This window comes from Ursus arctos, unplaced genomic scaffold (assembly GCF_023065955.2).
Source record: "Ursus arctos isolate Adak ecotype North America unplaced genomic scaffold, UrsArc2.0 scaffold_2, whole genome shotgun sequence".
NCBI lineage: Eukaryota > Metazoa > Chordata > Mammalia > Carnivora > Ursidae > Ursus > Ursus arctos.
Genome location: NW_026622874.1, coordinates 66270422 through 66291350, shown reverse-complemented (window position 1 = coordinate 66291350; position 20929 = coordinate 66270422). Strand labels below are relative to the sequence as shown.

At 63.2% G+C, this 20929-nt stretch overlaps 2 protein-coding genes across 3 annotated transcripts; one reads left to right on the top strand and one right to left on the bottom strand.

Annotated features, from left to right (window-relative positions):
• Positions 1–1099: 1099 nt before the first annotated feature.
• METRN (meteorin, glial cell differentiation regulator) lies at positions 1100–6477 on the bottom strand. Its single transcript, XM_026485059.2, is given in 8 exon segments — positions 1100–1152; positions 1155–1241; positions 2369–2446; positions 2449–2490; positions 2493–2681; positions 2684–2752; positions 2939–3052; positions 6342–6477. Coding segments are annotated over 8 exon segments (768 nt in total).
• A 2866-nt stretch (positions 6478–9343) lies between these two features.
• FBXL16 (F-box and leucine rich repeat protein 16) lies at positions 9344–20352 on the top strand. 2 transcript variants are annotated; one of them, XM_026485506.4, is made up of 7 exons: positions 9344–9430; positions 10603–10742; positions 15977–16635; positions 17293–17801; positions 18170–18254; positions 18597–18660; positions 18862–20352. In XM_026485506.4, exons 2-7 carry the CDS (start codon positions 10634–10636, stop codon positions 19008–19010), a joined length of 1575 nt encoding a protein of 524 aa, XP_026341291.1. In that variant the 5' UTR covers positions 9344–9430; positions 10603–10633; the 3' UTR covers positions 19011–20352. The 2 variants fall into 2 exon arrangements, with proteins under 2 accessions (XP_026341291.1, XP_044235152.1); XM_044379217.3 differs by lacking the exon at positions 9344–9430 and having other exon boundaries at positions 10566–10742.
• The last annotated feature ends 577 nt before the right edge of the window (positions 20353–20929 follow it).

The window sequence follows — 20929 nt, the reverse complement described above, 5'->3', positions numbered from 1 at the left end:
GAGGAAGGGGCCCTGCGACTGGGCCCTGCACTGACTTGTCCCTCTCCTAACCTCAATTCCTGCCTGACAGATGACACAGCCTCTGGCCTCCACCCTCACCGTCAGCCCCTTCCTCAGGGTAGACTGACCGGTAAGGATGGGAAGCTGCTTCTAGGGCTCAGCCCATCAGCCCACGCATCCCCCCACTACAACCTGAGCTTCGGCTCTCTTGGGAATTGGGGGGTTGGGGTGAGCAGAGTCAGCGTGCCCCCGCACCCCAGGGGCATTCAGCCTCAGGGTCCCGGGCTTTGTCCCAAACTGCACTGGCCATTTGTGTGTCTGAGGCTGAGGAGGACGGTGGAGGCAGCAACAATAGGGCCAGTGGCGGGAATCGGTCCTTAGAGACCCCATTATATGGCCCTGCCCCTCCAGAAATGGGCAACATGCCCAACCCGACGGGGGAGATCCCACTCCCCGGAGGCTTTGAGCCATGTCGGGATGCTCTGCACATCTCAGGGCCCTCCGGACAGAGGGGCCCATTCTTCCCGGAGGGTGGGGTGGGACCAGGATGACGGCTGGGCTCCCAGCGCACTACAGCAAGAAGTCCAGCACCCTGCCCAATGGCACCCCGTTCCCTCACAGGCTAGGAGCGGTGTCTGCCCCCCCAAGGGACCCCGCCCACCTCAGACCTTGGGAGTTACAGCCCTTTTCCACTTTCACTGAGTTACAGAAGACCTGGCATTCAAGGTGTGAGCAGCGGCGTGGAGGCTCACGTGGAGGGGAGGGTCCCCGTTTCCCCGCAAGCCAAGCAGCAGCTCCTCCCCGAGGCATGGGCTGGGCCCACTCTCCCACTCGCGAGCTGGGTGGCCTTAGACCAGGCACCACGGCCCTGAGCCTCAGTGTCCCACTCTGAAGCAGAAATCGGGGCAGTCCTCAGGGCTGGGGGGGCTCAGATGACGGAGGGGCCAGTTCAGGCATGGACCTTCTGTCTGCGCGGCCGAGGAAATCGGCGTTCTTATGGGTTATCACTCTTACCTTGGAAACAGCGGGTCCCGCCTGGAGGCAACCCCTTCCCACTACCCTCGATCAGCCCCCCCCTCAGTGCCCTCTCCCAGGCCCCTCAGTCCAGGGCCACCTCCCAGGGGCCGAGGTGGTTGGCGAGGGCAGCAGCACAGCACGGCTGAAGTCCTGGAAGTGAGGTGCACAGCCCAGCCGGGCCTCACCAAAGTGGCTCCAGCCCGTGAAGAGGACGGTGCTGGGGGCTGCCCGGACGCCACAGTGAGCAGGATGTGAATGGAAGCCTGCACCCGGCCCCCCGACGCCCCCACCCAGAACAGCGGCAGTGTCTGCCGGAGGACACAGTAACACGCTCCCACAGCTCTGTGTCACAGGCAACCCTGTGGATGGTTCCCTTGTTCACTGTGGGGAGACACGCTGGCCAGTGGCACGCAGGGCAGGGAGGACCCCAGGCTCCCCCCATGGCGGAGATGCTCACCAGAGATGGCGCCGTCAGCAGGAGCTTAACGTCACTGCAGGGACCTGCAGGCAGCTGGCATGAAGGGGAGACGGTGAGTGTAGGTCCTGCCCTCTCCTGGACCACTCTAGGCCTCCCCCCAGGTGGAGGCAGGAGGGAAAGGGCAGGCCACCAGACCCTCCCCTCGGGGCCTGACAGCAACTGGGGACCCGAGGGAGCCTGTGGGCACCTGACCCTTGCACACTCATGCATGCACAGACATAGGAGTAGGGGCTGTGCCCAGCGTGCAGGCATGAGGGCTCACACACCGGAAGTGGGTGTTCGGGGGGCACATCTCAGACACCCATCTTAACAGGTGCACACCGGCATGCGGTGACCCCTATGGATTCCCAGAGCTGCCTCCTTGGGCCCAAAGACACCAGCCCAACCCAGGTGGGTGGCAGGAGGCTGTCGTGAGCTTTGGGGTCTCTGGCCTAGGACCTGGGGCAGAACAGAAAGACCCCCTTCCCCTGTGGGGTCAGGTTCCACGTGCTACGAAATTAAAGAGCTGGGCCTGGGAGGCAAGGCCGTGTCTCCATGGTGACCAGGCACACACAGGACTTTTGTTGTACTGGACTGGGGGAAGGGAGGGAGGTCACTGATGGGTCAAGGAGACCTGGACGGCTTTGGCTGGAGGCTTTGATTCTGTCCCCCCGTCATCCCCCAACCCCGACCTCTCAAGGACCAAGAGTCCTGCCAGCCTTTTCCCAAAGTTGAACCCCGAGGGATTGCCCACCCTCTTTCTGTCTCTTCCACCTGTGCTCACTAGCTGTGTGACCTTTAACAACCCACTTCACAGTCATGGCTCGGTTTCTCCCTCTGTACAATGGGGATGACAGACGCATCCCCACCGAGCCCATCACTCAGCATCAGCACCAAGACCGTGGGCCTGTGGAGGCCGTTCTGCAAACCTGTCCTCGTGCATTTCAAAGCGGAAGGAGGCCACGCGGCGCTGTCGGGGTGTGAGGTGGCCTGCAGGAAGAGGGCCCTGCGCTCACGGGTCCCCAGCGCACGCATCGGCCCCCCGATGGGCCCAAACCCTCGGCCAGCAGCAGCTCCCGGGCGCCGCCCGCCCCCTCCGGGAAGACTTGCGCGCCTGCGAAGGGCCGCGCGGGGCGCAGGCAGGCGATTCCGGAGTGCGTGCGGGAGTCGGAGCCCGCCAGGGACAGGCGCAGCGCCCTGGCCGGTACAGCCACTGGATCACGCCCTCCGAACAGACCAGCGACAGCTTCCCCACGCCGCCCGGCTCCCGGGTCAGGCCTCAGGGGACAGGACAGGACGGGAGGCGCTGAGGCAGGCGGCTCGCGTCCTCCCCCGGCGCACAACCCGCCCGGCGCACCCTCCCCCGAAGCCAGCCGCAGCTGCGTTCACCTAGTTCTCTGGACCCCGGGGGCATGGAGGGGCAGCACAGCCCCAGAGCGCGGCCTTCCGGGGCTTCGTACCTGCCGCTCCAGCTGCAGCGGTCCTCCGAGGAGCCTGCGCAGGTGGCGGTGGCCAGGAGGCCCGAGCGGCGCGCGGCCGGAGCGCAAGGGGTGCCAGGGCGCGGGCGGGCGGCGGCGGCTGCAGCACCCGGGGCGCCGGCCAGCCGGCCAGCCGCGCGCACCCTTCCACCCGCTCAGCACCGGGAGGCCGAGCTCCAGGCTCTGCGTTGCCCTCTCGCCCCCCTCACCCCCACCCCGGTATCCCCCTATGCGCCCTTGTCCTCGAGACCTTGGTCGGGATAGGAGTGGGAGTAACGCCCACTGGAACCTCTCTGGGGGGTAGGAGGAAGAGCAGCTCCCCTCAGGTGGCCCTTTCCAAGAGTGGACCCTGGGTGTCCAGTCCCCATCCTGCCCCAGCCCGGCTCTGCTGATTCGTCCCAAGAGATGGCACGGTATTCCTAGGGATGAGGGGCCAGATGCTAGGCCTCTGGGCACCATGGAAAAGCAGGAGCCAAAGAACAGCCCTGAGCCCTAAAATCAGCACTCAGGAGGTCCAAACAAGCTGAAATGGGGCCAAGACTCATGGAGGCTGAGGGGAGTGTTTGGGGGCCCAGAGATTTCCTGGTAGCAAGGAAGGAGGAGAGAGGGTGGGGAACAGACAGCCAGGTAGGGACTGGGGAGAATTCCAGGCAGGGGAGAGGAGCAGACTGCCCTGGCAAAGGCCCAGAACAGGGCAAAACGCCTGGGTCAGATCACAGAGGCCCTAGGCACAAAGCCAGGAGTACAACCACATACTCCAACCCGTGGGGTCTCTGAGAGCTTTAACCAAGGTCTGCAGGAAACAGCATAGACTCTCGGCCACCTACGGGTGTGAACCCACCACCCCACTATCGCCCTACCCCAGCCCCCCAGCTACCCCTGAGCCTGAAGGGCATGGCTGACAGATGAGGGAGGTGGCCCCAAGGGGAAGGGGGGAGACACCCACAGGCTACAAGAGACCCCTTGCTCTGGGCAAGGAGAGCGAGACGCAGCCCTCACAACACCCCAAAGGCAGCAGGTGCAACCTCAGTGTCTACCGACAGATAATGGATACACAGAATGTGGTCCGTCCAACAGCGGATACGATTCCACCTTAAATAGGAAGGAGATTCAGGAGTACCTGGGTGGCTCAGTCGGTGAAGCGGCTGCCTTTGGCTCAGGTCCTGGTCTGGGGGTCCTGGGACAGAGCCCGTGTCGGGCTCCTTGCTCAGCGGGGAGCCTGCTTCTCCCTCTCCCTCTGGCCCTCCCCCCACTCATGCTCTCGCTCTCTCTTGTGTAAATAAAGTCTAAAAAAAAAAAAAAGGAACTATCAAAAAATAAGAAAAAACGTAAAAAGGAAGGAGATTCAAACGCCGCCTACAGCACGGATGAACCTTGAAGGAGTTGTGCTGAGCCCAAACAGCCAGACACAGAAGGACAAATACCTTATGATTCCACTTCTACGAGGCCCCCGTCAAGTTCCTAGAGACGGACGGTAGGTGGTGGGCACCAGGGGCTGGGGCAGGGGCCGGGGAGAGGGTGTGTGATGGAGACAGAGTTTCAGGTGGAAAGTTGGGCCGGCTGCACGACGATGGGAATGTACCAAACGCTTATCCACGGGGCTCTTACTTAAAAATGGTGACGATGCATATTTTACTCAAGTAAAGATGCAAGAGGTAGAAAGGGCCTGTGCTGGGCAGTGGGAGGAGGAAAGAGGGCACTTGGGTCCGCACCACGGCTGCCCTGGCAGGGGGCACACATCCCCTTCCCACCTTCTGACCGGGCCCTGAGGGCCAGAGCCCCTGCCCAGGTCTCAGGCAGACGGTAGGCTCCAGGCGCCCTCTGGCGGCAGTGCGAGGAGTCAGCTGCGCACCGCCCCCCCCAAACTCTCAGAGAATGAGTGGGTGCCTGTGGGTGCAAGGGAAGGGTTCCTGGCCAGTGGCCTGGTCCGGAAGGGGCACACACATGGCCCTGAGCCAGCTCCTCACCACCAGGCTTCCCCTCCCCAGACCTCTTGCCCAAGGTCCATGATAATGCCAAACGTCACCCACAGAAAACCTAGACAGGGGCCACCTGTCTTCACAGGTGCTGCCCCCCACCCACAAAGCACCTGGGTGGCGTTAGCCATCCAACATCTGCTACCCACGGGACAGGGAGCCCAGAAGGCCAGGCCTGCCCCAGTCGGCAGCGACCGGACGCACTGCAGGTGCTCAGTAAACACACGGGCAAGGAGTGTGTGTGCCAGTGAGCGAATGGGTGAGTGGATGACATCCCGGACCTCAGGCAACTCCCCCAGTGTCTATGCTCAGTATGGGGGCTCCTTCACAGGCCCCCAGCTCCAGACCCTTCAGGGTCCTGACCCTCCAAAAGGGGCCTCTCTCCATTGCCACCCAAAACCCAGTTCTTGGCTGGGGCTGCAGCTGATGCTGGGGCAAGGAACAGCATCCCAGCTGAGCCCCATACTCCAGCAGGGGGTGACCCCACATGGCAAAGGTCACCTGCCAGGAAGCCCGCAGTACTGGGGGCATAAGGAAGGAGCACTCATGACCAAGGCAGGTGCTGGGCTGCTCAAGGACTGGGGGGTGGGGGGCAACAGGAAGGCGGGGCAGATCCGATGGGTGATGAGGGCAGGGAAAGGGCTGAGGCCCAAGAAACAGGGCGAGGGTCCCAAGGACAGGATGGAGCCCGGGGCAGACCAGGAACGAGGAAGGTGGCCAGTGGGAGGAGTGCAGGGTCAGCCCCAGGACCATTACCCATGGGAGAGCTTGGACTTGGCCTGGAGGGGACAGTGAACAGGGCTGAAATGGTGAGAAGGACCAAAGAGAGAAGACAAGGTCTTTCTTGACTTGCATAAGACCTGCCTCGGTTCTCACTTCAGCAACAGTGAGGGAGAAGGAAGGGTGTGACCTAAACAGAGGCCAGCCCTGCCCGAGTCCCCAGCTGAGCCTGTGGCCACCGAGACCCTTGCAGCCAGGACCACCCGAATCCGGTGCTCCTGCTGGCCCAGAGCATGGTGCTGCACCCCTGGGGTGGGGCTGAGGGCTGGGGACAGCAGAGACAGCCCCCCAACGGAATGCCAGGAGTGCCGGAGCCTGCCAGCTCCTGGGCCACGCAGTGATGGGCTCCGAGGGTGCCCATGAGCACTGGCCTGGATTGTCCCTACCCAGCTTGGCCTGGGGAGTCCCAGGGTGCCGGAGTGACCAGGCTGCCCAGAGACCCCATGAGGGACGTGGTCGTGTCTGCCCACTCCTCTGGTTCCCCTTCAGCTGCACCGCATTCCCCTGACCCTCACCCCCAGCAGAACCTGGCCTTGCCCACATATGGATGCTGTATCTGGAGACACGTGGCAGCAGGGTTCCTGTCGTGGGGATGTGTTCTTCCCTTTGACAAGAAATCCACCCCCAACACACCTTGCATCTTCCGGAGGAGCCAAAAATGCAGCTGTAGATTGATTTGCAGCTGAGCTAAAAATAACTGCCAGGCTCCAGCCAGGGCCCAGGAAAATATCCCATTGCTAGGAGACAGCCGCTCCTGGGAGACCGCCATTGCTAGGCGACGGGGTTGCCGTGGTGACAGCTGGGCCCTGAGTCATGCTCCATGCTGGCCGCTCCGCCCCTCTGCCCCTGGTGGGTCGGTCCTGGGTCCTGGGCGGAGGAAAGGCTGGGAGCAGAAGCTGGCAGGCAGTAAAGGGGCCCACCCCCTGACGCCCAGTCCCCACGGCCACCGGGCTTTCCCGTCCTCACTCCTGTGGGCACCCATGCTGGCAGCTGAGCGGCGAGGACAGCTGACACCCCGCACAGGGGGCACAGGCAGAGAGGGTTGCAGTGTCCATCTGGCCCTGTGCCTCCGTAGCAGGGGGCTTCACGTGGGCCATTTACAAGCCGGCATGGGGCTCTCACCACCTACGCTGTCCTAGGTGCCATGCTGACCTTCGGGGCACCCCCTTGGGCCGCAGACCCTCCCCAGAAAGGAGGATTTGTGCCATGCAGGTGGCTGCGGGCACATGTACCCAGAGCCCCCCTGGGGAGCGGCTTGAGGACCCTCCTGTGAAGAGCCCCAGGACGTCCAGAGCGGCTGCCTCGGTCCTCAGGAGCCACGAGGCCTGACCCCATCATGGGCAGCCCCAACCCCTGAGGTGACACTGGCTCCCTCTCTCATAGAAGGGTCTCAGGGCGGGATGCGCCAACAGCCTTTGCTCCTCACCCTCCCCTGACTAAAGACTGGAAAGCTCCCGCGGTCTGGACTGGGGACACTGCTCCGCGTCCAGGCATCAGGACGAGGAGTGCTCCCGGTGAGGGGTGCTTCGGGTGAGGTGATGCCCTAGGTTTGGCCCTGGAGGAAAGCCTGTGTGGCCGAAGTTCCAAGAGCAAGGGACCAGGTATCCGGCAAAGCTGCGGCCAGCAGTGCTGGACAGTCCGGCCTCCTCGGGCCGCAGCGAAGAGCAGACAGAGCCCTGGGAGCATGGAGGCTGTGTCTACACTGTAAAGTGATCCCCCTGGACTGTGGGGAGAACACGAGCTGCCCATCAGCCGTGGCGGAGAGAGAGAAGCCAGCTGGCACAGGGAGGGGTGACGGAGGTGGGAAGTGAGCAGAGCCCACGGGTCCTCGGGGCTTCTACTATCGTAGTGCCCGGTTTTCTTTGCTCAGATTCTTCCAAGGCACAGAATCTTCTCCTGCTGAGGGCAGGACTCGCTCTCTCCCTGAGGGCCCGGCCCCTGCCGAGGGGCAGACGCATCCTACTGGTCACGCACCGTCCATGCGGGGTCCGCATGTGTGGAGCCTGACCTGGAAGGCCAGCCTGCTGGACCTGCACACGAGAAGTGACTGTAATCGGACAACGCTGTCCCAGTGACCCCAAAGGTCTTCACACATCCCATTCTGACTGCCCACGCCAAGCTCCCTGCTTTGACCAGAGTCCACACTAGGGCAAGACTGTGATTCCTCAGCCCCCTCCGCACGGGATGTCGGCCTTCACCCCAGCCTCCGCAAGCTGGATCCCGTGCCCTGCACACAGCTCCCAAACAGCCAGGGTCCAGCCAGCGTGGCTCCTCCCCTTCAGCTGCCCCCACCTCACGCCAGCCCCACTGGGTCCTGTTTCCCATCAAAATGCTGCAAACACCAGCTGTTTTCATTTCTCTCGAGGGCTTCCTTAAGGCTCTTTCCCTAATGTGAAGACCCCTCTCTGTTCTCCCACACCTGATCCCTCCACAGTCTCTGCTCCCAGGGGACCCCAGGATGGGTACCATTAGCCTCCATTCTCCACTCTGAGCCTGCTGGGAGTCCTGGCATCTCCAGTCGCCAGGAGACAGTCCTGCACACCCTCCCTCCACACCCCACCCCGGCCCCTCTCCCAGCCTGGTCTCTGCAACGTGGCCACGACCACCTGCCTCCAGGGCATTCCAGACGAAACTCACCAGGCTCAAGACTGCAAAACCTAGAGACCTGTGCACACTCTGTCCTGCATAACTCCGCCCATCCTCTCTCTCTGGGGTCTCCTGTCAAGAGTCCTGTGCTCCGAAGCCACACCACCACCACCCTCCCAAGGTCACCATCCCGTGGCCCTCTTGAACTTCCATTGCACTTGTCACTCTCTGAAATGATCTGGTGGTTTACTTGTTCCTCGGCTCTGCGGGGAAGGGGGCACTGAGGGGGGTTTCTGGGCCTGGCAGCCAGCAGGTGAGCTGGAGATGGGAGGGCCACGAAGGGCTCGGAGGGTGAGGGTTAGCCCGTCCTCGCCCCCGCAGGTGGCACCGAAGGGTCGGGACGCGCGGAGCCGCCGCGCACCCCCGGGCCAGTCGCCGGCCCCAAAGAGCTCGAGTCCTCTTCCCCCGCAGGATTCCGGGACCCCACTGCTGGGCGCAGGCAGGGCTCTCCCCTGGCCAGCTCTCCGGCCGCGCGCCCTGCCCGCCCCGCCCCGCCCCGCCGTGCGCGCGGGTTTGTTGTTGTGCGGGCGCCCGCGGCGAGGGGGGCGGGGGGTGTGCTGCCGGGCCGGCGCGTGCCCGTGGGCCCCGCGGCGGGAGCGCGCGGTGCGCGCGGCAGGGCGCGGCGGGCGGGGCGGGGCTCGGCATCCTCGGCGCCCCCGCCCGGGCTCGCCAACCGGATTGGCTCCCGGCGCCGGGAGCGCGCGAGGGCGCGGCGCGTAGAGCCGGGCGGGGGGGCGCGCGCGGCGCCGCCGGCGGCCGCGGAGGAGCGCGGGGAGGAGGGCGAGGGGAGGGAGGAGGCGCCCGCCCGGCTCCCTGCAAAGCGGCCTTATTTATCTGGGCACTGCCTCAGCCTCCCCGGTGGGAGGCTCGGGGCAGCCGATCCTTTCCCACCGGGGAGCGCCTCTCCGGGCGCGGCCGAGGGGGCCGGCCAGGCCGGGGCGCGGGGCGCGGCAGGGCCCTGCCGGCCAGGCCAGCACCTCGGCCGCATCCCCGCTTCGCCAGCGCCCATGCCGGGCTCCCCATGACGAGAAGACGCCGGGCGGACAGCGTGGCATGAGCCAGGTGCCCGGGCCGAGGTAAGGTGTGTGCACCGGGCCAGGTTGCGGGGCGGGGAAGGCGCCAGGCCACGCCATCGCGGCCGCCACAATGAGGATTGGGGAGGGGGCTTCGGAGAGGGCTGCCACCACCCCCGGGGTCTCACACAGGCGCAGCCCCTTCCCAGGCCGAGGCCACTGGGTTTCTGTCCCCGACAGGCCCTCCCACAGATCCTGATCCCAGCGCCGCCTGGTTGAAGCATGCTCCCCACAGCAACTGGACAAGGGCTTTGGGCCGGTGCCACCTGACCAGAGCCCTGGGGACGCAGAATTGCAGGCCTCACCAGGTTGGGTGAGGCCCTGGACTTCCTTTGAGCTCTGAGCTCCCCCCCGCCCCCCAACACCATGAGCCCCTGGGCCTATGAGACAGGTGCTAGATACAATTACACTCCAGGAGGAGCCCTGTGGATGCGTGGCCGGGGGCTAGTCTGCCCTGGACACCTGGGCCTGTGTGGAGCTGCCACAGCAGGGGTGAGAGGAAAGGAGGAGGCTGGCCATGTGCCTGGTTCTGGAGGACGGCTGGGCCTTGGCCAAGGTTGGAGGGCCTCAGAAGGGGAACTGGGCACCCTGAGGCTTGCTGGGGAGGGGTCTGGCCTCCTGGGATTTGGGGGGAAGAGAGCCCCCACCCATCATCCCACGAGGGAAGAAGGCCTAGATGTTGGAGCCTCAGGGAGCCCATGGCCCAGTGGCCACTCCTCTAGCCCCTCCCGGCCTCTGCACAGGAAGCCTTCCCTCCAAAGAGAGAGCAGATGGCAGATGCCGCTTCACCTGCCCACTTGGTCAGTCCCCTCCTGCTACCCGCCACCTCCCAGACCCCTTCTTTCAGCCAACCCCTTTGAACAGAGGCCTGGGCTGAGACCCTGCGAGGGCCAAGGCCTGATGGAGGCTTGCTGGCCTGGCAGGAGGTGGCCATAGGGCTGGACCAGGAGCTGTGGGGACGAGGGATATCCAAACCCCTGTCATAAACCTGGGCCATGCAGGGTGGCCTGTTTGGGTCCCAGGGGACCCCGGGACTCAACTGCCTGCCGTCTCCACTCCTCGGCTCCCCTTGTCCTCAGCCACCTCTTACTTGGGCCAGGCAGGCCTCTCTGCACCTGTAATGCTGGGCGGGCTCACTGGGCAGGTGCTCCCCTCCAGTTCATGTCCACTTCTAGAGCACTTCAGTGAGTCCTGTCTCCCAGTGGAATGAGAAAACAAGTAGCCCTGCGGTCGGGGGACCGGGGACCCTCAAGACTACTGGCCTGGGCCCAGGAAGCGTGTACTGCTGAGAGCCAGGGAGACATCTCACCCCCAGGTGGGGCCCTGCTCGGCTGCCTGCAGCCCCATCTCGTCACACGTGGGTGCTCACTGCTGGGTCTCAGAGGGGAAGAGTGGAGGTGGCAGTGAAGGAAGGCTCTGCGGGCTAAGGGGGTGGTGTAGCACCTCCCCCACCGACGGACAAGGAGTGGCCTCAGCCAGACCAGCCACAGAGGGTGGGCTTGGGCCACACCGCCTCACTGGCCAGGAAGAGGGCAAGGGTTTGAGGCAGCCACCCAAAGACGCAGACACTAGATGCCCCCAGTCTAGGCACTGGGGCCGGGGGCTGGGGAGCTCAGAGCCTTCAGAGGAGAAGAGCCAAGATGGTGCTTGGAGCCCAAGCCCATTCCCCAAAGTGCCCCGTCCCACGTGGCTGGGACTTGGGCTGATGAAGCGCCAGTTCTGGTCTCTTTTGAGGCCACGTGCTCCCTTCCTGGAGCCCCTGGTGCAGGGGTGGGGCAGCCTGCACCCCACAAGACTCTCTGAGCTGGGGGCGGGAAGGGAGCATTCTGCTGGCTCATGTGCAAAGTGGCAGGGATGTGAATGTGCCTGAGTCACGGGGCTTGTCATGGAGTTTGTCAGCCCGCGCTGTGTCCCCCGTCCCAAGCTACGCCCGGGTGCAACCCCCGTCCCTGGGGCTGTCACTGCAGATCAACCTGATGTGAATTTCTCTGGCTACCCACGCCCTGCCCAGCTCTACGGCCCTCACCGGGCATGGAGAAACGGTCAGTGCAGGTCCTACTGGGGCCAGACCCCTCCAGAACTCCGGGCAAGCTGTGTCAGACAGAGCATCAGAGATGAAGGAAGAGATCTCTGAGATGGGAGCCACGAGGAGTGGGGGGTTTCCTAGGCATGAGCAGTCCAAAAAGTGTCCTGGGGTGGGCATGCAGCTTGCAGCCTCTGGAGTGAGAGCAGGGGCACGACAGAGACAGTGCTGGGAGAGACCACCAGCTCATGGTCCCAGGCTTGGGGGACACAGGGGAGTGCAGGAACAGAACAGGGTACAGAAAGGAGGGAAGGGCCCAGTGTTGCCCTGTGCTCCTCAGTGCCTAGTCTGGTCTTTGGAGTCCTGGGATCAAATTCCAGCTCTGTGCAACTTCTGAAAATTCAGTCCCCAACCCTCCCTTTCCCTACTTGTGGTCAGGAAGTGTGTGAAGGGCTTGGACCAGCAATAGGGGAGTGGCACTGGCAAGCGCAGGGCAGGACCAGCTCCTCCCTCCCTTCTGGTGGCTCCTGTCCCCTCCTTGGATCTGGCCAGATTAGGGGGGATGGGCAGCCAGCCTCCTTACCATGCAACTCCCAAAGTAGGGACTCAGCCAAAAAGGAGGTGTAAGCCATCCTCTTCCCAAGGCTCTGAATAATTGCAAGGCCCACCCCAAACCCTAGGTTCTTGGAAGCCTTTTCAGAGACTGTGGCACCAACCCAACCCCAGTGACCTCCCGCCCTCACTGTGGACACCGGCCTCTGTCACAGCCAGGATTAACAAACTGAGCTACACCCCCCCACCACCACCATCCACCTGCCCTCTTCTTAATCTGGCCTGTCCTCCACCAAGCCTTCTGGACACCTGGCAGCCATACCCCTTTCTGCATGACTGCCATTCCTCATTCATTCATTCATTCATCCATCCATTCATTCATTCAGCAAGCATTCAGAGGCCATTCAGCCATGGTGCTACCTGTCTTCAAGAAGTCCCTAGCCAAAGGAAGAGATAGATGGCTTGACAGTAATGACTGAGACCCTGGGGATGCTTTTTTCGGTGCTGGGGAGTCCCACAGTGGGAGACAGGGGTGGCAGTCACACTGAGGGCTGGAGGATAAGGAGCTGGCAGGGTTAAGAAGCAGGGAGGCCTCCTGAACAAGCCGGGGGACCAGCATGTGCCCAGGCAAAGAGGGAGAGGAGAGGAGGAATACAGAACAGGAGGTCTGGCTGGACTGTAGGGTCAAGGCTGGGGAGGAGCCAGAGGTGAACCTGTAAGGTCGACACGCTAGGTCTCGGGGCCCAGTGACTCGATGGCAAAAGAGGCAGCTCCTCTCAAAGCCTCAGCATGGACATCTGCAGACTGTCAGCCTGGAAGCCACCAAGTTCTGGAGTCCTCCCAGGAGACTTGAGCCCCCGCAGCCTATCCCAGGAGGACCTCCTCCAGAATTCCGCTCCACACAGAGGCACAACACACCAGGGGCTGAGGCTGAGAATAGTGCAAGTTTGGCCACCTTTTAAAAACGCCTCTTTTCCTAGCGTTAGCTCCTGGTGCTTATTTCCAAAAGAGGAGGCAGTCCGCATCAGATTGGCAGCTGCCCCTACCCCATCCCAACAAGAAACTCCAGGCAGGTCTGAGCCTCATGGGTGCAGTGGGGGCAGTAGCAAGTACCAAAAGTGTTGGGGTCTCACAGCCCATCTGGCTGGCTGGGTGGGACGAGGCAGAGGGGCACTCGTCCCCGCCCCAGCCATATTGCCTAACTGACAGGAAGACCCATCTCTGACCGCAAGCTCAGTTCTCTCCTAAAGCTCTGACCCCTGGGCCAAGGTGTGGCTATTTCCAGTTTTGAGCCACGGAGCAAGGGATTCTCAGTGAGGCTGGGGTGTGCAGCTGGAGCCCAGCAGGACCATGGACAAGGTCAGGGAGGAGCTGGGCTGCCTGCTCCAATCCGGGGCCCAGAAGAAAAGCTGGCGGACCGGCAAGCCAGGCATGTGGGTGTGGGATAAAGGGCACCCAGGCCTCGGACACCCCCCAGGCTGAGGCCATCCTCCGCCTGGCCCCTCCCTCCCGTGGGCTCTCTCCACCGGCTGGCTCGTTTTCACCAGCTCCACCCTGAGGCCTGAAGCGTGGGGATGGGACTGTGGGCGTGTGCAAATGTGAGCTCCGGTGGGGTGGGGGTAAAGAGCCCCGCAGATGCCCGGGGCATCCACGTGCATCCCCCACCAACTCAGGCACTCCACGTGCACACCCATGGCTGGGAGCATCTTTAACCTAAATCGGCACTGCTCTGGAGTTATTTCTCCCCTGGTGCCGCCTCCGCCGCCTCCTCCGGATCTTAGCGGAGCGGGCGGCTTCTCGCCCCGCCCCGTCGCCTGCAGGGCCTCTCCCTGCTGAGCTGTGTTTGCCGGGGCCGGCCCCCACCCCGCCCCCACCAGCCGCCGTCCGCGCTGGAGACCGCCCGGACCTGGACTCCGAGCACGCGCAGGACGGCTGGAGGGGCGCTGTCCATGGTGCTGCGCTCCGGGGCCGAGCTCGCGACGCCTGGTCTGCGGGAAGCGGCAGAGGCTGGGTGGGCGGTGCGCCCCGAGCCCTGAAATCATGGCGCCCCGTCCCGGGGACACAGAACGTATTCGGGCTGGGGCTGCCTCTCTGAACCCAGCACAGCCCACAGGAGGGAGTCCACAGGACAGCCTCTCCCCTCATCCCTGGAGTGGGGACCAGTCGTGGACTTCCTCCTGTCCCTCCATGAGGCACTGCTGTTCCCACGGTGGTTTCCTTCTCACATACTAGTTTTAAGAGACCTGGGGCAGCCCTCATGTCAGACTACCCCCTATCCACCACCGTGGGAAAACTAACTCCTTGGAGCTTCCGGTTCCCAATCTGAAAGTCGGGTTAACAGGGGTTCCCCCCAACACACACACACACACACACACACACACACACACACACACACACACACACACGGCTGCCATGAGGCTGGAACCCATGATTATCCCAGTGGGTATTCAGCAGTGTGAGGCTGCTACTATGTGGTCATGAGCTGCAGTAAGAGGACAGCCAAAGTGGGGAGCCTCCCCTGAGGAGGCCCAGCCCGATGTGGATTGCCAGCTTGGGGACTCATGGCTGCCAGGGTAGGAAGGCCTTTGGACCCAAAGCTGGTTGGCAGCCATGAGGGCCATGTGTGCCAGTGGACCCCAGGTCCCAGCCTAGGTCTGCACCACCTCCCCAGATATGGAATGCCAGCAAGGGTTGTCCTGTCCAGGGCTTGGAAGCCAGTGGGGGGCATGATGCTGGGTAGAGCAGGGCAGGGCAGCCCACTTCCCTCCCTTCCAATGGCTCCTGAGCCCTTCCCCGAAGGCGGGTCATGGGGGTCAGAAGCAGCCTTCGTGCCACTTTCCAAATGCTCACTGTGAGCCATGCACTATGCTTAGCCCTTTCCACATGTTGTCCTGTGGGGATGGATCATCCCTTCTCAGGCTTCAAAGTAAGGAAAAAGGAGGCTCAGAGAAAGGAAGTGGCTCACTGAGGCCACAGAGCCAGGGTGTGTGACCCCAGAGCCTATGTGCCGGAGCCCCTGGGTGCATTGCCTTTCCGCTGGATGTCTGGAGTGGGAGTGGGCAGGAGAAGATCTGGAACGTGCAGCAGAAGGTGGCACTGTGAGGGTTCCGCTGTCCCTCTCTCCAGGGCTGTCTGCACTCAAAGCCATCTGCCACCCATTCACAGCCTCAGAGGCCTGAGAGGGGGAGCTGGGGGGGGGGGTTCAGTCCCACCTTGGGAGGAACTCCCTACAAATAGGCTTCCACAGCCAGCTCTGGTTCAAGCCTTGGCTCCCCCATTCACTGTGACCTTGGGCGAACAGTTCATGCTGCTTTGTTTTCCTCATCTGTACAATGGGCACAGTCATCATAGCAGCATCGTCAATGGGTTGGATGGAGGATTAAAGAGACAGTATGTGTCCAGGGCTCACTGTGCTGGCATCGTATGTAGTAAGCTCTGCCCTTTCTTTGTGTAGATTATGAACCAATCTCCAGTACCACTGAGATTCTCAGGGGCTGGTGTGTGAGTCTTAGACAGGCTACTGGAACCACTCCAGAGAGCCATGATGGCACCCCATAGTGGAGGAGCCAGAGACCACCCCAAACCATCTCCCTCAGTTTTCCAGTCCCAGCCCAGGAGAGGTAGGCCTGGCAGGCACTGACGGAGTAGTAAAGGTAAAGGGAGCAGTCACGAGCAAGTGTCTGTCTCTGCCTGCCTCTCTTTTCTCATCTCTAAAATGGACATAGTACCTAGGTGTCAGAAACATCTGTGAGTCCAAGTTGAGCTCAGTGCACATAGCAGGGGCTCAGGGAGTGTCAGGTCATGAGCAGCCCTGATCTTCTGTTGCTGCTCACAGTCAGGGAAGGAGTGGCTTAGATTCAGAGCCTTTCTTTGGGGGTGGTCCTGGGAATGCCATGGGAGGAGATGCCCTGGGATGGGGAGCCCAGCTCTGTTCCCGCAGCGACTCATTACCCCCTCCTGGACCCTGTCCGCAGATCGAGCAAGGAAGATGTCGAGCCCGGGCGTGGACGGCGACCCCAAGCCTCCATGCTTGCCTCGCAATGGCCTGGTGAAGCTGCCAGGCCAGCCCAACGGCCTGGGTGCAGCCAGTATCACCAAGGGCACACCAGCTGCCAAGAACCGCCCCTGCCAGCCACCTCCCCCACCCACCCTCCCACCGCCCAGCCTGGCTGCCCCACTGCCACGGGCTGCCCTGGCTGGGGGCCTGTGCCCCCCAGCAGGGCTCCCCCTTGGTGGACCAGCCTCAGCCCCAGTTCCCGGGCCCCCAGTGGAGCGGCCACCACTGGCCACAGATGAAAAGATCCTCAATGGCCTCTTCTGGTACTTCTCAGCCTGTGAGAAGTGTGTGCTGGCTCAAGTGTGCAAGGCCTGGCGGCGTGTGCTCTACCAGCCCAAATTCTGGGCAGGCCTCACACCTGTGCTGCACGCCAAGGAGCTCTACAATGTGCTGCCTGGTGGCGAGAAGGAGTTTGTGAACCTGCAGGGCTTCGCTGCACGTGGCTTTGAGGGCTTCTGCCTGGTTGGCGTCTCCGACCTGGACATCTGTGAGTTTATCGACAACTACGCCCTCTCTAAGAAGGGTGTCAAGGCCATGAGCCTCAAGCGCTCCACCATCACGGATGCCGGCCTGGAGGTGCGCCCCACCGTTGGCCTGGAAGGGACAGGGATGGGGTGGGCAGGGCCCAGCAGCTGCCACTGAGCTGGTGTGTGTGTTGGGGGGGTGCCCCCAGAGGGAACTTGGGCATACAAGGAGCAAAGCAGCTGAGGGAAGCGCCGGTGCTCTGAGGATCATGGCTCTGGGGTGAGGGGAAGCAGGACTGGTCACGTAATTTGGGGGATCCAGACCAAAATGAAAAATTCAAGGCCCTTGTTCAAAGATGATTAAGAATTTCAAGACAGCAACATCAAAGCAAGCAAACAGGAGGCTCTTCTAAGCTCAGTGCCTCTGTGAGGCCAGCCTTGGGTGGGGGGGGTGCTGCAGGGGAGCGGGCACACAGGTCGGAGGAGCTGCTGTGCAGGCAGCCCCTTCCCCAGGGCCAGGACTCTAGCCCTCAAATCACGCACACCGACTGCTCCCCAGCACCTGCTCTGGTGAGGCCCTGAGCTCCCAGGTCCCCTGTGCTCTGCCTCTTAGAATGTGGCTGTGATGTGACAAACACGTCATGAAGTGCACGTGTCACGGCGCAGCTTGATGCATGTCTTACGCACGCCCACATTCGACAGCCCTGCTTCCTGCCCCTCAGTGGGCTCCTGCCACCCTCACCACGCCCTGCCCCCTGCCCACCCGCAGGTGATGCTGGAGCAGATGCAGGGCGTCGTGCGCCTGGAGCTGTCGGGCTGCAACGACTTCACCGAGGCAGGACTGTGGTCCAGCCTGAGCGCTCGCATCACCTCGCTGAGCGTCAGCGACTGCATCAACGTGGCCGACGACGCCATTGCCGCCATCTCGCAGCTGCTGCCCAACCTGGCCGAGCTGAGCTTGCAGGCCTACCACGTGACGGACACGGCGCTGGCCTACTTCACAGCCCGCCAGGGCCACAGCACGCACACGCTGCGCCTGCTCTCCTGCTGGGAGATCACCAACCACGGCGTGGTCAACGTGGTGCACAGCCTGCCCAACCTCACCGCACTCAGCCTCTCCGGCTGCTCCAAGGTCACGGACGACGGTGTCGAGCTCGTGGCCGAAAACCTGCGCAAGCTGCGCAGCCTTGACCTTTCGTGGTGCCCGCGCATCACCGACATGGCGCTCGAGTACGTGGCCTGCGACCTGCACCGCCTGGAGGAGCTGGTGCTGGACAGGTGCGCGCGTCCCCCACCCACGGGACAGTTGGAGGGCAGGACCGGGGCGGGGCGGGGCAAGGCCGCGAGACCTTCTAAGCAGGGAGCCTAGATTAATGGACAGACCTGTAGACCTGTAGCTGGAGCGGTGCCGCGGCGCCCTGGGGAGTGGGTTGACGGGCGGGCGCTCGTAAGCTAGGGACCTAGAGTGGACTGTGACTCCAAGCACCAGGGTAAGGAGCGGGACCTGGCTGGGGGTAGGCTGTGCAAAGGGAGGAGCCATCCTAAGGGCAGGAGGGGACGCCCTGGGAAAAGGAGGAAGGGGTCGGAGCTGATGGGCGGGGCGGGGTGTTCTGGAGGTGGGCAGCGCCCCTCTGTTGCCCCCACAGGTGCGTACGCATCACGGATACTGGCCTCAGCTATTTGTCCACCATGTCGTCCCTCCGCAGCCTCTACCTGCGATGGTGCTGCCAGGTACGGCCCTCCCCGCCTGCCTCCGAAGACTGGGGAGTGGGGGACCCAGGGAAAGCCCCCGCCCAGGCAGTCCGCTGACCTGCTCCCGGCCCCCTCAGGTCCTGTGAGGAAGTGTGGGATCCCTCCACACCCAGCGGGCGACGTAGGTGGGGCTTAGGAACTCCCCGGGGTCCTCACTGCCACTCCCCAGCTGCCTCCTGGCTCCTCGGGAAGCCGGGACACCCCCGTTTCGAGCCCCGCCCCCCGCCCCTCCAGCAGCTCCAGGGCTAAGGCCTGACCCCAGCAGTGGGCCTCCCCAGGGCGCGAGCGGAGGTCCTTAATTCGGCTCGCCCTCCCTCCCAGGTGCAGGACTTCGGGCTGAAGCACCTCCTGGCCATGAGGAGTTTGCGTCTCTTGTCTCTGGCAGGTGAGACCCCACCCCACCCCACCCCCACCTACTCCGACTCCGCCAGCCCTGCCGGGCTCCTCGCGCTGATCCATACCTGTGAGTCCCGGGGTCCCAGGTCCAGACGGAGACGCCGGGCGCGCCCCGCCCAGCCCGGCCCCGGCCCTGGCGGTGCCCTCGTGCCGCGCGCTCAGCCGCCGCCCCGCCTCCCGCCCGCTGCAGGCTGCCCGCTGCTGACCACCACGGGGCTGTCGGGCCTGGTGCAGCTGCAGGAGCTGGAGGAGCTGGAGCTGACCAACTGCCCCGGGGCCACCCCCGAGCTCTTCAAGTACTTCTCGCAGCACCTGCCCCGCTGTCTCGTCATCGAGTAGCGCGGGCCTCCCCGCCCCGGCGCAGGAAGCCGCCACGCTCGGGGCGGGGACGCCTTCTCCCGGCCCTGCCCTCAGGGGAGCCTCGCGCCCGCGGCCCGGCGCGGAAGGCAGGGCGAACCCAGTGAAAGCCCCGCCCCGCGCCCCTCCTGGCCCCGCCCTGGCCGGGAGGGGCGGCGGGCGGGCCCAGCCCCACGCACGCACGCACATTTGGGGACTCTGTGCATGCCCCTCGTGCCCGCACTGCACGCCCGCCCTCCACCGCACCACAGCCGCCTCCATCTTTCGTCCACCCGCTGGGGGGGTGGGGGCGCGGGGCTTGGTCCTAGGGGGCGCTTCAAGCTCTCCCGACGGCTGCCCTTACCGCCTTCCCCGCCGCACCCCGCTCTGTCTCCCCGCTGTCCCCCCATCTCGGGCAGGGCCCAGAGGGATTGAGGGGAGCTGGGTCCCCCAGGACACAGGGGCCAGAAGAGCCCCAAGGGCTTCCCGCATCTTCCACTGCACCGCGCCTGGAGCCCTCGGAGGGGTGCGAGGGGGAACAGGCCACCGCCAAAGCCATGGCCCGCCAAGGAGCCCAAGTCCCACCCGCTCTTGCCCCACCTCATGCCAGCCTGACCCAAGAGACCTCCCCTTTTCCTTGCCGCTGTATGAGGCAGCCCCCTGCTCGCCCCACCCCCACCTGCAGGCCTACAGGTCCTTGGGCCAGGCTAGGGAAGAACTGTGTTTGAGGGAGGGACAGACTGGCTGACCACGATCTTGCTATAATCAACATTAAGGGAGCCAGCTGTAGCTGACCTCAGCCCCGGGGGCGGGGGGGGGGGGGGAGGGACACAACCACCTTGAGAGACCACAAGCTGGAGCAACCCTCAGGCCCAGCAGGCCTTGCACGTAATCCCGAGTGGACCCCACACTACAGCCCCTGTAGCCAGCGGAGCCCAGCCTCTTCAGTGCCACACTGTATCCTGGGCGGGTCTCTGTCAGGTGGGAGCTGGACACGTGGGCCCCAGCCAAGGCTCAGGATCAGCGCCAGCCAGCAAGTCCCGTCTTACAAGTGGCCAGCACACCCTCAGCATCCAGAGGAGGGAGGGCTCCTTTCTAGCTGCCCCCCTCCCCTCCCCAGCTTCCCAAAACTCTGCCTGCCCAAATGGGCTCTGGCCAAGTTCTGTCCAATCCTAAGACACATGCGAGTCCTGGGGGGATGCTGGCACATCTTGGCAATTGCTGAGGAGGGGGCTGGGACCCCTTCCTATCCCAACCTGGAGCCCCAGGAAGTACAGTGCCCACACCCAATCTTGGGACGCCCCCCATCTGGTTGGAAGAAAGTAACCAGTTTCCAGAGAGCCAGAGAGTGAGAGAGAGAGCGAGAGAGCGAGAGAGCGAGAGCGCACGAGCGAGCGAGAGATGCTGTTGAAGCAGAGAAAGAGTTCAACAGCCCAAAGATTTCCCTGTCCTGGAGCGCCCGCAGGAGGCTCCGGGGCTGAGGTGGTCAGGAGCCAGTGTCTTCAGCCCCTCCTCTTCACAGCTCCCTCGTGGGGAGGAGGCAGCTGCCCATTTGTCCAAAGTATTAATACAACTGAAGCTGTGATATTTCCAACGACTGTAGGAGGAAAAATTAAGGGGAGAGAGGAAAACAAACAAAACCAACCAACCCCTAAAATCATTTTCTTATTGTACATAACGACCTCATTCTCCTGTATATGCGGAAGATATAACCTTATATTTGGTAAGTGTTTCTTGTGCTATTTTATCACGTGACCTGTTTATAAAAATATATATTAAAAAAGTTGTAAAAACACGTGTCTGAGTTGTTTTCAGGTCATCAGACCATGGCAGGGGAAGGTGTATCTGCTCTGGGCGGCCCAAGGCTCTGGGTTCTTGGGCACCTCTTGACTCATCAGACTTACTGGTTCTTTCAACACGTA